The 18,026-nt window shown below is 39.5% G+C and overlaps 1 protein-coding gene across 1 annotated transcript in view; it reads right to left on the bottom strand.

Annotated features, from left to right (window-relative positions):
- mapkap1 (MAPK associated protein 1) overlaps positions 1-17,357 on the bottom strand; it is a 47,957-nt gene extending 30,600 nt beyond the window's left edge. The window contains exons 1-6 of the mRNA XM_080046910.1: positions 17,206-17,357; positions 8,752-9,210; positions 3,233-3,325; positions 2,842-2,990; positions 1,860-2,032; positions 1,595-1,771 (exon numbers count right to left, since the gene is read on the bottom strand). Coding sequence (XP_079903036.1) covers positions 1,595-1,771; positions 1,860-2,032; positions 2,842-2,990; positions 3,233-3,325; positions 8,752-9,037 — 878 coding nt within the window. The 5' untranslated portion in view covers positions 9,038-9,210; positions 17,206-17,357. The remainder of the gene's footprint in view (positions 1-1,594; positions 1,772-1,859; positions 2,033-2,841; positions 2,991-3,232; positions 3,326-8,751; positions 9,211-17,205) is intronic.
- Positions 17,358-18,026: the final 669 nt, after the last annotated feature.

The following is an 18,026-nucleotide window of genomic DNA, read 5'->3' as shown; positions in this document are numbered from 1 at the left end:
CTCCACAAATGAAATGAAGTACGATGGTCTGTTTGGACCAGGTTAGGTCAGCCCTAGTTGAGCGACAAATTAACCAGAATGCATGATTATTTGAAGCTCACTGTAATCAGTCTATACATGCATACATGCACTTCACATAACCATACACCCCTACCAGGGTTTTTCCTGCATAGAGAAAATGTTGGCGCCCGCCAAAGCGGATTTATCCAGCGCCAAAAGAAAATCAGGAGCGCCAAAATTATAAAGATTGAGAATAAATATAGCTATTTAAAACCTCTCCAAATTCAGCCCAATTTAAGTCATCCTTCTTGAGGGGTTGGGCAATAACTTGAATTTCATTTTCGATTACTATTACAGCTTCCCTCAATCACGAAAACAAAATAATCGTTATTAAACTATCATGGTTCCACACGCCGGGGCATGCAGGCTGTTAATTGCAGCGAACCCTTTCAGCCGAGCGGTGTGCTCGCTCTGCCCCTCCCTCACCTGATAATTTAGCTATCGGCTGGTCCAGAGAGTACGAGGGAGATGTTGCGCATTGCCGGGTGTTTTGAAAAACTTCTAGATGACGAGAATAAAATGTAAAACTAATTGTGTTGTCTGAAAACACTTCAGACTCACAACAAACTAAAATAATGTGCAATATTTGTCACGCGCGGATGGATACGCGAGTAACGTGAAATACGCGACCACGAGAGAGAGAGAGACAGAAAAAGGTATACGACCTGATCTGGACCTCTAAACATCCCGACCAATTTGTTTATTCACTTTAAGTCGAATCATAGTGGTCTATGACCAAGCAATCAATGAATAAAAAACACAGGAAGTTTAAACCTCCTTGACTCCTGCCACCACAACTGTCAACACTACAATGCAACTGCCTTGACATAAATAAATCATGCCCTTACGTTTGATGCTATCAAACACCATTTACAACGGGTTATTTTTATTTTGACATATTTATTTTATTCAATTATTAAAAATATGTTTCACTTATTTAGCCTATTTCTATTCTCCCTGTTTTCAGTTCAATTAGGCTTTGTTCAAAGTCCAAAGTCATGGTGTTATTAGAAAGAAAACCTTGTTAAAAGTAAAATACATACACAATGTTCTTAAATCAATGATTAACTGTCTTTAATAATCGTGATAACACAATTATGTGATTACTCAAAATAATCATGATTATGATTGTTTCTTTCTTCTTGCAATTTCCATGGTTTAGATCAATTAGAAACAATTAAAGTATTAAATAGGTAGGCCTAGTCATTATTAGTATTTTGACTTCATACCTACAGGTTGTTTATTGTGATTTCATAAGTGTCAGTGAGCTCCATGGTTACGCAGTGATTGACAGGCAGACTGAAATGCTCTTGAGCTGGACAGAAACTCCCCTCTCCCAACCCTACACCCTCTTAAAATACACAAACCGTTTGCCTTTACTGTTGCACAGTCGCGAGGTTGGTCCGCGTACTGACCCCCCAAAGGCCCATTCTGAGCCAGGAAAAACCCTGCCTACTCTCCTTTCTCCTCCTCGGACAGAAATCTGTCATTCCTGTGATTCTAAGTATGAATACCTTACTTATTTCTTACTTACATCCTGACAAACAGCGACTGTCTGGAAGCGAGGCCAGGTGAAGAATACTTCTCAACCAAGGCCAGAGTGCTGAAACCAAACTTGTGGATTGGCTCATTGGAGTCCAGTGGCGGGAAGTCAGTGTCCACCTCCCCATCATCCTCTGCTATGTGAAGGCAGTAGGCGTTCACATTCTCACTGTGGAGTGACGCCACACAACAAGAGTTTGGTACACAGACATTGACATGTGTTGAATCAAACTGATGTTTTTAGTATTTGTACTGACTTTAGTTTGGGTTCCCGGGCCTCGCTGGTGTACTGCCAACAGATGAGCCCGATCAGATCGTGCACGCGGGCGTTGGCAATGGTCACCACAGTCATGGGATGGACTTTCTCCTGAGCCATCTGCATTGAGAGGTAGACATCGATCTTTTTGGTCGCCGTTGTGCCAATGTGGCCCTAAAAGGTGAAGAGACATTTAGAGAGACCATTATGGCAAAAATCATAATCACGATTATTACAGACGATTATTCATTGTAGGGATGCACTGATATGAACATTCTTGGCCGAAGGCCGAACACAGAATGTGGCTTTTGCATTTTTTTTATGCAAAAGCCACATCTTTCAGAATTGCATAAATTAAACTCCTAAACAGAGCCTACAACTAAAAAACAACCCTAGATGAATAAAGAAACAGTAAAACCTTCAAATCTAAGAGTAAAACTAAACTAAAAATATTTTACTAGGGATGTGATTGTGAACCGCTCATTGATTTGCACATTGAGTTTAATCATTATTATTCATTTTTATCAATACCAGTATTTTTTATATGAAATAACAGATGTCTGTTTATCAATTCCACATTTTTCTTTTCCGTAAATTAATTGTTAAACCAAATAATTTGACAACTTTTGTTGAGGACAGCCCTACTACGCATTTGTACCTGATGTATGTTTTACACTTTAGATTAGGGGGATGCAGACAGGTTTTTAAATTACTCATTAATACTTTTTTTATGAGAATTTCATGATTTACTAAAAGCTATATAGATGACCTACAGCACATTTGTTATATGTTAACATAGCACTTATTAATCATCTACAAATATATATTACTGTTTTGTAAATCATTAGTTCATCATTATCTCATAACTTATATATGACTTATGAATGACTTTTGAATGAACATTATTATAAAGTGTTAGCAATGATAGATGAAGATTTGCTTGTTTTAAATGAGTTTACGGAGCATCATGTAGAATAGCTCACCTTGCCATCAAATTTGGAGTATTCGTTAAAGGGGTTGTTGAGCTGCTGGGGACACTGCTCCAGGCGCAGTGAAAGGGTGGATTTGGTCCCTGTCGATCTGGGCCTATCTTTGTAGTCCCGTTTTTCAAAAAGCGAACCCAAATCCTCCGCTGGACAAAAAAAACATACAATAAGTTTTTTTTTTCTTCAATAGAAGGGACATATCCAGTTAAAAAGGATTTCCTGGCGTAATGCACAAACTGTCACACTGTCAAAACTAGAAAATTGAAGCATATGTTAATATACAAGTTTTTAAATGTAGGAATTTTGTGGTCAGTTCAAACAAAAAGGAGATTTTCCTTCTTATTTTAAATGCATTTACAGAGGTTCTATTATCACAAGAAAATACTACCTGATTGGGAGGAGGATGATCTCTCTTTCCACTGAATGTTTTTACATTTGATTTGGTTCTGCCGTTCTTTCCTTAACCTCTCAAGTCTTTGGGCTGCAAAAGGAAGAACAGCTTTTAAAATCAAGCAAACCAAAAGTTACTGAAAGTCATATTTTTCGTTGTTATGGGAACAATGTGAGAAGAAAGGACATTTTCTTTTCAGGAAGACACACCCGACTCCCTGCCTTGTTCTATGTTGACTGACATGACCCACACTTTGAAAGATATTCCAGTACACAAATTCCTTCAACCTTTATTCATACTGGAGAGATCATTGAGGGGCGATCCTCATTTCCAATGACGTCGAGTCAATCAAAACAATGCAAAGTAAAAACAACAACATAGAGGACGTATAAACAAAGTAAGTCCCACAAGAAGTGGAGAAAAACAGCCAAAACCATTGAAACATTTAATATATATATATATTTTTTGTTAGTTCAAAAAAATTATCTGTGTAGTACACACGCCATGAAGAGCTGACATCTGATAAAATGTATATAAAAGGTCTTGTTTCTCCCTCTGATCTTACCAGCAGCCCCAGGTTTCTCGCGGCTGTCTTGTTGTTGTCCTGGTGAGACAGCCACCACAGGTCAGTTTGGAAAAGTATTGCAGTGCTTCTACTCACAAACCCACAACAGTGACCAGCACTTCACAAAACCAGTCAAGGGAGCCTAAAGGAGACATCACATCTGCCTTTGGACTCCCTGGATCCCCAAACCAAATTTTACTTCCAAATAAAAACACCTGTATATAGCTTCAAAACGATTCACATTCTTTTCATTAGATTCAACTCACTGATTTCACTCTATACAGATGCCATATTACACTAGGGCTGGCCCGAATGCCATTTTTCAGGCTTCGAATATTCGTTGGTTTTTCCGAGCGAATATTCGAATATTCGTTCCAGAAAAACACACCATCAAAAACAACATAAAAAAAAAATAAAAAAAAATAAATAAAAAAATTTAATTAAAAAAAAAAAAAAAACGTTAATAATCCCTATATACTCACTGGAACCGATTTTGACAGTATCTGCATATTTTGTTGAAGATTTACGCGCTCGGAGGTGAAGTAATAGATGCGCTATGACACTTAGTGATGTAATATCCTCCTAAATGAGCAATACTACTACTACTACTACTACAATATTACTAACTTTTATATCCAAATATAAAAGTATTTGATGACATTATATTGCAGTACTAGCTTCTTGCAAAAAAAAAAAAATTATATATAAAAAAAAAAAAAAAACGAAGCTCCGAATACTAATTTAAGCTCCGAATACTAATTTTCCGAACGAGTATTCGAATATTCGAATAATTCGGGCCAGCCCTATATTACACACCCACATCCCAACCCCAAACACAGTGAACTTATGACTGATTTGATGTTAATTAGGGAAGCCAAACCTTGATATTCAAAAGGCTAATACAACAACATCTGGTGACTGAGTCTGAACTCTGACAAAACATTGTCCTTGAAAATGAAAAAAATTAAATGTTGGTACTGGAAATGTTGTCATTAAACAAGTCATCAACCAAAAGGAACTGAATCTTTCACACAAATTGTTAGAATTCTGTACTGGAGAAGATTTCCTCATTGATTCATTCAAGGGCTCAAATTGTTTTAGTTCAAGTCTCTGTTTAATCCGGTGGACTCTGTTATAACCCACTGTTGTTGAGTGCTGCTGACACACTGAGATGCAGAGAGCAAACAAACATCATCAGACTATTAGTAGGGGAGCCAATGTATCCAATCCAATGTGTCCCTCAATTTCAATTGTTCATTTTTGGAGATTGTTATAGATTCTTGTGGTTCCTAGGATGTCAAATAAAGATATTTTTTGGGTTGGATTTAGTGAAATTTATTGTAGGTCGAATTCAGCAATGTGTTTTAGCCTCAAATCCTGCATTCTGATTGTGCCAAAAAGCACTACTATTAGTATTCCCAAGTGAAAATTAAATACATCTTAGTGAATAAGTATATATAGTATACTTTCTATGTATTTAAAAGCAGTATGAAAATGTAATTGAAACATACTTTGACATCCTAAATAGCATTTTAAATACCCATTATTAGTATATTTATTTTTCACTTGGGTTATTATGAAACCCCAAATGCATTTGAGGTGTTTGACGCTGGTATTTTGAAGTAGGCCTATTATTGTAATAAATGGCTGAACATGCATCAAGTGTTTTGAGGCACAGCTCACTTCCTTTGACGTGAGGCTACTACTCTGAAATTCTAATTCGATCAGAGCATGGAATCTTAAAATAGTTTGTGTTGAGAAATACCATGTATGCTTAAACACTCAGTGCGTTTCCATGGCACAACTAGATTGGATTATCACATATATCGAACAAGACACTCGAACGGACCGTGTCACTTGTCCGAGTATACATGGCCTTTCAGAAATCGGATAAATGTCCGATGCATGGCTGTCTCCACTATGCTAGGTGGCGCTGTAGCCCTTTCAACCATGCTTTCAACAAGTGGTTTTAGAGCCACGTCCGCTTCTCTTCCGTCAATAACCCATGGTGTAGCCTATCACGCGCAGGCACACAAGCACAGAACAAGAAGTCCGATATGCAATTTCCGATCCCTGTATACATGCAGAGAGAAAGCCGACAATGAACGAATTATCTAGGTGTTCTTATCCGACTTCTCTTGTCCGTTATTGTGCCGATTTGTGTCCGAAGTAGATCGGATAAAGGTGTTTACATGCAGGTTAAAAGTCCTGTTGAGGTCTTATTCGTTTAGTTATCCGATTATGAGTCTGCATGTAAACGCACTGAGTGATGTCCATGGAGAATTAAAATCCATCTAAAAAGACTTTTAAAGACGTTAAGATACTGTCTAAAATTCTGGCCTCTCGAATAAACACCATAGTATCAGACATCATTTCAAATTATCAAACCGGTTTTGTGAGAGGCCGCCACTCATTCATTAACATTCGTAGACTCCTGAATGTGGTGCATTCTCCAGCGTCTGGGGAAGGACCAGAGGTGGTGGTCTCCCTAGACGCGGAGAAGGCATTCGACAGAGTAGAATGGGATTATATTTTTGCTGTAAATTTGGGTTTGGCTCGAAATGTATGTCCTGGGTTCGTCTATTATATTCATCTCCTAAAGCTGCAGTAGTCACTAATAAATTATGTTCACAGTATTTTCCTTTATCTAGGGGCACGCGTCAAGGCTGCCCACTTAGCCCATTACTGTTCATTTTAGCGATAGAGCCCGTCAGTTAAAACTACACCATCCATACATGGCACAGAAGGATGGAGATGGAATATAAAGCTTCCTTGTATGCTGATGATCTCTTAATATTTTTAACGGACCCGCTATCCTGTAAATCTGAACTTTTGAAGATTCTGGTTGACTTGGTGGTTTTTCAGATTATAAAATTAACTATTCAAAAAGTGTGTGTTTCCCTATCAATGATAAGGCAAAGCAGATTCCAGACATAGACTTGCCATTTTGTATATCACATTGTGGTTTTAAGTATTTAGGAATAAATATCACCCCTTCTTTTTCTGAATTGTTTAAAGCCAACTTCACACCTATAATGGAGAAACTAAAATCCGACCTCCAGAGATGGAGTGCTATTTACCTTTCTTTAGCTGGAAAGATCAACTGCGTCAAAATGAATGTGTTGCCTAGATGTTTATATTTGTTTCAAAGCATCCCAGTTTTCCTGCCAAAATCCTTCTTCCGTTCACTTGATGCCCTACTCTCAAGTTTCATATGGGGAGGTAAATCTTCAAGACTTTGTAAAACATTGCTTGAAAGGCCAAGAAAAGGGGGTGGGCTTGCTCTCCCAAATTTCAGGGTTTATTATTGGGCAGCGAATCTGCAAAAAATAATGTACTGGTTTCAGGCCACAGAAACGGATTGGTGCAGTGAGGAGGCAAAGCTCTGTAATCTGTCATCACTTCCTGCACTGTTAACAACAAAACTTCCTCTCTCCCCATCACAGTTTTCCTCAAGCCCGGTAGTGCGCTAAACCCTAAGAATTTGTATACAATTCAGGCAAACATTTAAATTGTCTGGCCTTTCTATGCTAAATCCCATATGTAATAACCACCTTTTTCCAGCTGCTGAACTCGATGTCACATTCATACAATGGGACACTATGGGTCTTACTACATGCAAGGATTTTTTCATAGATAATATTTTTCCTACTTTCACAGATTTGGCCAAAAAACACTATTTCTAAATCCAGTTTTTTCCGATATCTTCAGATACGCCACTTTATTCAAACGTACAACCCATCATTCCCTCAATTACCTGAAAGTTCAAACTTGGATGTCATACTAAAGATTCCCTTAACTTTGAAGGGCCAAATCTCTAATTTATATAATTCAATTATGTCGTTTAGTAGTGTATCAACAGACAACATTAAGACAAAATGGGAGGAAGAATTAGGGACAGTCATTTCAGATGAGACATGGGTTAGGGCTCTTAGCTGTGTAAATGGAACCTCTTCTTGTGTACATCTCAATCTGATTCAATTTAAAGTTCTCCACCGTACTCACTATAGTAAGGTCAGACTTGCTAAAATATACCCTGAACTAGATGAGACGTGTGATCGCTGTAAAGCCACCAACGCAGACCAAGCTCGTATGTTCTGGTCGTGCTCCAAGTTGGAAGAGTTTTGGAAATCAATCTTTGGGATTTTGAATGTTGCTTTTGGCCTACATCTACAACCTAGCCCTTTAATGGCTATATTTGGGGTAAGGACTGACGACACTGTGACAGCCACTAACAAGAAAATTTTTATTGCATTTGCAACTCTAATTGCTCGAAGGAGAATTATCTTGGAATGGAAATCCCAATTACCACCGAAGGCATCTGTGTGGCTTTCTGATATGAAGTAGTTTTTAAAAATTGAAAAAATTAAATACTTTCTTAGAGGATCAACCGAAAAATTCAACAAAGTCTGGGACCCTTAACTGGTTTATTTTGACAAACTTGTCACTCTCCCCTCTCATTAGTATATAAAGCACAAACACTTTCATCTTAGGGGAACTCTCCCCCCTTTTCATATATATATATAGATATAGTATCGCAAAGTCCTTGACGATACCCAGCCCTAATATCAAGTTTCACAAAGTGTTTATTGCATGCTGATGGCATAAAAAGAACAATTTGGCATTGACCACTTGATTAAAAAAGTATAACTGGCAGAATACATTTGTTAATGTGGTCTTTCCTACTCACCTTAATAGCACTTAATACAAATTCAGAAAGTGATCTGCAATTTACCCCCATGCTTTCCACTTGTGCAGCAGTACCCTTCGATTCCAAACAATTTGACTTTGAGTTTCACTAAACCACTGGCCCAGATTAGACACACAAACCCCCTCCAAACAAACAGCAGAACAGGCTTTGTGACTGTGGCCACCATAATGAAAGGAGGGAGGTGAGCCCTGACAGAAAGCGTGCCCTGAACCAGCCACACAGCCTGGAGACAAAGCCTACCTGTGTTGGAGCGCCGGCGGATGCCAAAGTCCCAGCTGGAGGTGATGTCCATGGACTGGGACAGGTCACAGGTGTGGTTCTCTGTCACACTGTTTCCACCTTCACTCAGGGCGCCGGAGCCTGTGGACCCAAAGCTGCTGCTGCCGGGCACCAGAGCCAGCTGGCACTTCTCCAGATCCACATCCTGGTCTATTAGAACCATCTCACACATCCCCGTGTCATCACTGGTCACATGGGACTGTCTGATGTGGGCCAGGATAATGGCTGGATTGTCCAAGAAAGCCATTTTCCTCTGCTCTATTAAGTGGGATTTACAGCTTTGTCTCACTCCGTAGCCTGTGTGACAAGAGGATCCCCCTTCACTTCCTCTCACTTGTTAAAGTAGAGGAGGGAGGCCATCTTTTCCATCTCCTTATCTAGCTGATTCTCTGTATTCCACAAAAGGAGAGGTGCAAGTACCTGTTGGGAGAGTACAGTCATTACATGGTGCAGTCTGCATATTGTAAATTCTGCTTGAGTTAAAAGGCACAAAATGTAATGTTCTGCCACTAGGGGGCGGAGTTTGATGACATCATGTCATGGGCCATTGAAACAGCTTTGGTGAGAGAGTACACAATTGCGATGGAGTAAACAAAGAAATACAATACAACAATATGAAGGGACTACTTCTTCCTTTACTTTTAAAGCGCGGTTGTGGTTTGACTTTTCCTTCTTGACACAACTGTTTCTTAGCCTGGCTCCGCCCGCCTACCTACTTCCGTTCAATTCTCATTTCACTTCACTTCAGTAGTTAGTCTGGGTCTGCGGTGTATTCGCGGGTTTTCTCTTTAACCGGTCCAATCAGCGAACAGAGCGAGTGTTTGAGAACGATGACGTTGAAGTCGCGCGCCAGTTTCAGTTGAATGCTGCGTTCCTTTATACTCCGACTTGGTAAATTTCCGACTTGGTAGTTCCGAGTTCCGACCCGTTTAGGTTGCAGTGCATCTGCTCGGGAAAGTATGGATGCCTATAACCTTTCTCATTCAAATAACTAAACGTTAGACTCTAGCAAGTTACCGTTGCCAGGTACCGGTAGATCCATAGACTACAAATTCTATCCAAATTATAATGCAAATTAGATTTTCCCAGATTTTCCGAAATAGTCGATGCAAATCACAGTCAGTATAATTTTCAAGTCATCAACCGTGAGAGTATATTTCAAATTTTATTGAACAAACCTCCCAATAATAAAATTATTTTTTTCAAAAATAAAAAACTCCAAATGCACTGTTCCAAATTATTATGCACAACAGACTTTCAAAACATTGTATAGGCTGTAAACAACTAAAAACGGTCATTTGTTGAATTTGCAGAATGTGGAGGTCATATTTAGTGAAATAAAAAGCTATTTCAATCAAAAACATCTTAACAGGCCAAGGTTCATGTTAACATAGGACCCCTTCCAGGGTTCAACATAACTTTTTTTTCCTACTGGCCCGCCGGGCCAGTGGATCCGAGTTTTACTGGCCCCTTGTATATTTTCACTGGCCCTGCACACACTTTTTTTTCTTCATAATTTAGTGTCAATAATTATAATACCTGTATTAGAAAAATAACCAGATCTAAAGGGAATATCTATACTGTAACAGTATAGATATTCCCTTTAGATTTGGTTATTTTTCTTTTAGTTAATCATATGAAATGTTGATATTGCTCATACACATAATATAAAACCAGGCAAACATATTGAATTTGAAGCCTACAACTGAAAGTATGTTGAAAGAGTGGGCCAGTATTTTAAAGTCCAGTAGTTTGATGGTTGTTTTTATTCTTGAATTTGGGCAGTTTAATGAATAGTTCACCTGCAGAAGTCATGTTCAAACATTAAAAAAAAATAAGAGATGAAGGTCTGATCATTCTTTGTGGTGTGGTAGGCTGTTTTTATTACTTTCTCTATATGCATTAGGGATGTGAATGTGTCGACCGAATGACCGGTTTTCCACTTGCGCTCAAGTTGACTTTAAAAATAGAATAGAAGTCCGAAAATCAGTGGGTTATGCCGTTTTTTTTAATGGGAGATTTCACCGTATATGCGAGTTCACGTCTGGTCGTGAGCGCGTTGCAGGAGTGTCACTTCTCCATGAAGTGTCAGCTTCACATAAGAGTCCGGTGTGGGACCATTTTTTCAAACTATTGATAAAAAACAATGCAGTGCAAAATATGCAGCATAAGTTAAACGCTCGTCTAAGACTATGACGTTAAATCACCTTAGAAACACACAATGCCTTCGTCCGATCACAGCAGCGTTTCACCGTGTGATCTCACCAGCGAGTGAGCCGCCGCGCAGATGAACTGTGGTTTGTGGCTAAAATAATAACCGGGATATTCTCCCCGTTAGCGATTTCAATGGGAAAGACTACCGCGATCTGATTGTATGTCTCGAGCCTGAGAACACAGTGCCAAACTGCGCGACTATAGGAACTGTATAGTGAGTAGGGGTGTGAACGTTTACAAAAATGCCTAACCGTGTACACGACACATTTTTTTTCGTGTACACGGTTAACCGTGACGTCATTGTCCTCGTGCCCCCGCCGTCTTGTAGGCGCGCGCGCGCACACACACACATACGCGTTCGTTCGCCTGTAAACACACAATTGACATGTACTACGCTCGTTTACACACCTAATAGGTCCATGGTACACACACACACACACACACACACGTTCGCCGTCATAATCGCGCTTCATTCATTTCCTGATTAATATAGCCTATCGCTTTCTACATGTCCACAGTTAAATGCATGTTGAACAGGTGTTATGAAGTTCGGGCTACTTACGAGCGTAGTTCACGTCAACCGGGTAACTTTAATCTTTAGGTTATCTTTCATCACTCTTCCGTGGCTGTGAGTCAAGCCCCAGCACGGCGACTCCCCGTGTGTGTGTGTGTGTCACACTCACTCACACACACACACACACACACACACACTGACTCGCCGAGGGACAGACAGATTCTCGGCAGACTAGCTTTTATCCTCCCCAATTAGTTTATTAATGATGTAAAATCAATAAACGCGTCTCCAGAACATATTTAAAAACTTTGAAATTTGAAGGGAAAAAAAAACGGTTTTCGTTTATTGATTTTTCCTAAACGGTTATGATTTACTAAACGGTTACACGTGTACACGTGCACACCCCTAATAGTGAGCGGAGTCCCTCCGTTCGTTTCTGTCTACAACCGACACAATCACCGGAGACGCATTCACAGCGTTTAAATAACGCCTCTCATTTGTATTACCATTGGGGTTTGGATGCAAATACTGTAACATTACGGCGGCAGATAAAGGAAAAGTGCAGTTATAATGTTCTGCACCTCAACCTCTGCTGTGGGAAGAAAGACAGGGGGCAAAGCAAGTCGATTGATTTGTCGACTCGCAGGCGGACGGTAGGCACTGCAGCTCTGCCAACGGAGCGAGAGTGCACCCACCGTTTGTCCACTGGCCTTTCATTAAAAAATATAATTTATATTAGGTTTATTATATTGAGTCTTAAATAAACACTGCTTTCATTCCGACTCTCAACGCGCATTTCAATGAACCATGATATAGTCTACAAAAAGATACTGAACTGTGCCCTTGCCCTGCATATGATTTTACTGGCCCCGGGCCATCGGGAGATACGTTATGTCGAACCCTGCCTTCTTTGATAGCACCTTCACAATTCTTGCATCCATTGAATTTATGAGTTTTTGGAGAGTTTCTGCATGAATATCTTTGCAGGATACCAGAATAGCCTCCCATTGCTGCTGTTTTGATGTGAACTGCCTCCCAACCTCATAGATGTTTTTCCTGAGGATGCTCCAAAGGTTCTCAATAGGGTTGAGGTCAGGGGAAGATGGGGGCCACACCGTAGGCCTTTCACACCGCAGCAAAATCGGAGCTGGTTCCGGGCTAGTTCGGAACTAGAGCCAGTGTTTTGGTTTCACAACGCCAAAGAACTGGCTCCGGCCTGTAAACCCCAGGATTGAGCTGGGCTTGAGGTAAGAACTGCCTGCGCCAGCGGCCGGGGGAGGGATTATCCTGACCAACTCAAACCTCATGCCCGCCATATTTTTTTTTAACAATATATTTATTGGCTTTTCCTATTTTCAACAAAAACAACACAAAGAAGCACCACAAATACACAAACAACACCCACAAACAAACAAAAACAAACAAACGAATACAAAGTACAGCTCAAGTCAACAGAGACTAGGCCGAGGCCACAGGAAACAGCTCACATTTCAGGCCGATCAAAAGTCACCGTTCACAAGTTCAGGTTTAGGAGACTCCTTGTGCAATAATCAAAGAATGGTCCGGTCCAAGATAGTTCAAATAGGGCTGCCAGATTTTGTAGAACTGGTGTGATGTATAATATTTGTGAGATATTCTAAAGGAATCAACTCCAGTAAAATCTTCCACCAGCCATTAACAGAGGGGCTCTTATCATTAATCCACTGTAACAATATATTTTTTCTAGCAGCAAAAGTTAGAATGTTGTATAATCATTTGCCAGATTTAGAAGGTATACTTCTACTTGGTAGACCTAATAACAAACACATTGGATACATTTCTAATTCCATACCAAATATTTTTTCAATTTCACTTAAAATGTCAGACCAGGACCAAGCGCTTGGCTGTGTGATGTCATGATATATAGGCTTATATGAATTGTTGTTGGTTTTATGTGGTCAGGATGAGACAAGTAAGCAGTGTTTGCATTTAAGAGATACGGTTCGCTAAAATGTATAATTTCATTAGCCTATATATTAGGGTTGCCGCGGTAGTAGGTGTTACCGGTGTTACTCGGTGTTGAGGCTCACACCGGTGGGAGCCTCAACACCGAGCAACAGCGGATAGTCTGGGCCAGGGGTGACAAACTCATTTTGGTTCGAGGGCCACATACAGCCTCTCTGATCTCAAGTGGGCCGGACCAGTAAAATAATGGCAAAATAACGTACATATGTCAAATCCAAATCTTTAGCTTTGTTTTTCAGTTATATGCTTTATAACTCAGCCTACATATGTAACCAGTGCAGCATCGTGAAAGTCCTCCTGCATCCACATTATTTGCGCTCTACTTTAGTATTACTATATAAACATCTGGTCAAAGATCAAAATCCTTCGTGATTTTCTCTACTTATGACATCTATTGCAGCATGTCCGTCCTGGGAGAGGGATCCCTTACTTTGTCAACTCTCCCTGAGATTTCTTCAAACATTTTATATTTTATTTTTATCATCCCGGTACTGCGGGACTTGCTACACAGTCTCTCGTTTGTTGATCATCGCTGCTTTGAATGAATGATGAGACGGTGCCGAGCCCGTCTGCAGCGGCAGCGGCTCAGTGGACGGAGTTTTTTTTTTTTTGGGAGACGGAGTTGAAGCGGGTTGAAGGAGTTTCTTCAAGACAGTCGAAGGTACAACACTTGTACACTACCAGGGACTGAATAATACGCTGTAGTAGGCCTAATTAGTTGAAGATGACCCGACTCTACTCGATAGGCCCATTTAAAAATACATCATGTGACCTACTGGACTCCATAGCGGTATCGATAAGCTCAAACGTGATCGATTTCTGGGTTTTGAATATAGCGGAACCAGGTCCGTAGCCTAATAGAGCCGGCTTTCGGAACGAAGAAAGCGAAACTGCGCGCACACAGGCTGTTGTGTGTGTGTGCGAGAGAGAGAGAGCGTGATGCTGCTGGCTGCCGCGCGTAGCTGCTCAATTGCAAATATAGCCGATCTATTTGGTGTTAGTTAGCGGAAAAATAATTGTTTTGTAGACTCAAAAAGACATGAATAAATAGCCCAGACTACTGACAACCCCTCTAAAATCCACTTGCCCGTTCGGGCAACCAAAAAGCAATCTGAACTTGCCCGAACATTATTTTCAGTTGCCCCGGGAAAGCGGGCAACCGTTAGTGTCAACCGCTGTCTTCTACTCCCCTTCAAATGTGGCCATCTGTATCATAAATAAACACTTTTGATTTCAGGGATGGTCTGATCAAATGAAGCTCTGTAAGTGCAATATCAACCTTCAGTCCGCGGTATGGTTCAAGTTCTAAAAACATTACAACACTTATTTCATCAAACCAAACACCAAGCCAGGGAATACATATCACTTGGGTGATCAACACAGCATATTTAAAATTCAACAGAGGTGGAAAGAGTACAAAAATATTCTACTCGAGTAAAAGTATGATTACTTGGATGAAATTTTACTTAAGTAAAAGTAAAAGTACTGGTCTTTTGCTAGCAGGAATGTGAGGGCATATTTTATTTATATCTCATGGAGCTGGCTGGATAAGCAAGTTGCATTGTAGGCTACAGTGTTCTTAATTGATGACTGTTGTGGTGGCAAGAGTCAAGGAGCTTTAAACTTCCTGTGTTTAAATTTCCTGTGTTTTTTATTCCTTTATTGCTTGGTCATAGACCACTTGGATTCGACTTAAAGTGAGCAAACTAATTGGTCGTGATGTTTTGAGGTGCAGCTGGGTTGCATGACTTTTTTTCTCTCTCTCTCACGGTCGCGCATGTCATCTGACTCGCGTGTCCGCGCATAACATATCTTGCACATTAATTTAGTCTATTAGTTTTACCTTTCTTCTCGACCAAAACCAAGTTTTTCAAAGCTCCCGGCAACACGAACCGTCTCCATCCTACTTTGCACTGTTAAAAGCTGAAAGCTAAACACTATCAGGTGAGGGAGGGGCCGATCGCAGGGCTGGATGAACGGTTCGCTGCATTTAAAAGCCTTCACGTCTTCACGTGCGGTACAATGATAGTTTAACTATGATTATTTTGTTTTAATGATAGAGGGAAGCAATGTTTGTTGTTATCATTTAGTCGCAATGATCCTGTCGATCATTCACTGTGTTAGTTTCCGGTATTGTGCCGTGAAAATAAAAGCCCCCCGCGATATTTCTTTTCTTTTCTCTCCTTTAGCCTAACTATTTTTTTACTCAGTAACGCAGGTGATATGAAATGTAGCGAAGTACAATACTTCAAAATAAACATACTCAAAGTAAAAGTAAAAGTATAGGTTTAAAAAATCACTTAAAGTACAAGTACACAAAAAAACTACTCAATTACAGGAACACGAGTAAATGTAATTCGCTACTTTACACCCCTGAAATTCAATTACATATGGTTTATTTGTTGCTAATGAAGACTGAGGCTCTGTAGAAATGTATTGTGTCCAACGTGAGGTACAGTAGGTCTAGTGGATGTAATCTAATTATTTGTTTTTTTATACCCATTTTATTTCTGTTCTTTATTATGATAATAGCCAAAAATGATTCTGTGCTTATTTTCTGTATGCCTTTCTTACTGGAAATAGGTTTTGGTTTATTTTTTTCCTTTGTAAGCACAGTGTTAAGAAAGGTGCTATATAAATGTAGTGTCTGAATATTTAGTACAGAACATTACAATCTGTATTGTGTGTTTCTGATAGGGAGAAAGTAGATTGAAAATGCCCTGTTACTTTATAAATCAATGTGCCATCAAACATGGCATCGACATATTAGATAAGGCTAATCAGGGTGAAACGGGCTTGGAGCCACTCAACAGTCAAACCAATTATGCGATGTTGTGTAAGTCGTAATATTGACGTATGCATCACTGGACACTTGTATTGACGCGTAAACAGAAGGCCTCTTACAAAACAGACAGTGCCCTCAGTATTTACACTGTGAACAAAAAGGTGTTGGTAATTTCAACACGGTGATGAGAGCTGTGAGGACGGCCAAAACATCCCATCGGCATCCCATGGCTCTTAAATTAGCCTGCCTGAAATTCATGTCAAATGCAGGATGCTGATACACTAGGACTTAATTTAACGTTAGCAAACAAAAACCACGTGCCCAGGCAGCAACATATATTTACAATCATATCCAACTGTCCCCACTGTGTGTGCGGAGCTTTATTTCATATTATCCTTACGCTACCTGCAGCTAATGCTAAGCTGCAGTGGAATGACAAGTTTGCCAAGTTTGCGTTGTCATTCAAAAAAGCCATTGCATATTGACAGTTTCAAAGATAGCTTCTCTAAAGGACCAATTGCTTTATATTCTATTTGAATGCCCAGTGAATAAATACCTTTACCCGACAACCTGGTAAACTACAAATGATTCCCGTTAGCTAGTTTGATGCAAGCTAATGTAGCTATTGTGTTCCCTAGTTATTCTAAACCTTGCTAACCAGCTAACATTAAACGCCTACACATTAGCTAACGTTAGGACAGTGCCGAACTCCATGAAGTTGCGCTAATGTTTATACTTTGTGTTAAGGCTGTAAACATATCAAAAAACGAATGTCAGTGTTAATAGCATTGCTTATATTCTTAGCTCGTAAGATTGTTTATGCTAACACCACTAAAGCCTTTTAGTGAAGCTTCCTATGGTTAGCTGCTAACACTGTCTCCCAGGGTGAGCGTCCTACCTTTCAAAGTCACATTCGATGAGTGGTAAACAAATGTGCACATTGCCCCAATGTATCCATGCGTACTCCTAATTATGTCAATAACTACTTTCAAAAGTTAAAACACTATGGCAAAATCACAATACAACTTCAAGGCAATGCAAGCTGCTGTGTTCTGTCTGTCAGTAGCAGCCGGGCTTGACTTCCGGTTCCCTTTTCTTCAGAATAAAACTGGACGAATAAGAATTATTTATTTGTTTTTTCGTCATTAATGGAGTCATTCCATGAATCCGGTACGATTTGGACTTAGACATTTTTGGATTTTTGACCAAAATGTATTACTTTTCTGAACATCCCACAACATCAAGGACATATTTAACCCTAAGAAACAGATATTTTCCCATCTCAGGCATCAAAGACCTTTAATTATTGGCCATTATTGTATTTTATTGGCACCAATTTTTTTCAACCCCGTTATGGACACTGTGACACCTGTCAGAATATGTTTATAAAATGTAATCTTTATAAAATCTACATTTTTGTACTATTCAGATGTCCCCACAACTAATGCAATATTTGCAAATATAGAAATTACACAACATGTCACTTTTCAGCAATACTTTACCCTTATGCCCTATTAAAAAAAAGTTACACTGGGACCGTTAAGTACATTTTGTGTATTTTGACCTTTAAACTGCATTAAAATGATGAAAGATCAATATTTTTTCACAATTTATTTTTCCATTTTTTTCATGAAGGGGTTGTTATTCAATCTATGTCATGATTTAATTAATCAAAATTAAAAATTAACCCTTTAGATGCCAGTTTTGATCATATACCAC

Source organism: Ammodytes marinus, assembly GCF_949987685.1.
Source record: "Ammodytes marinus genome assembly, chromosome: 18".
Lineage (NCBI taxonomy): Eukaryota > Metazoa > Chordata > Actinopteri > Uranoscopiformes > Ammodytidae > Ammodytes > Ammodytes marinus.
Note: the sequence above shows the minus strand (reverse complement) of the source record. Positions and strands in the feature narration are given on the sequence as shown.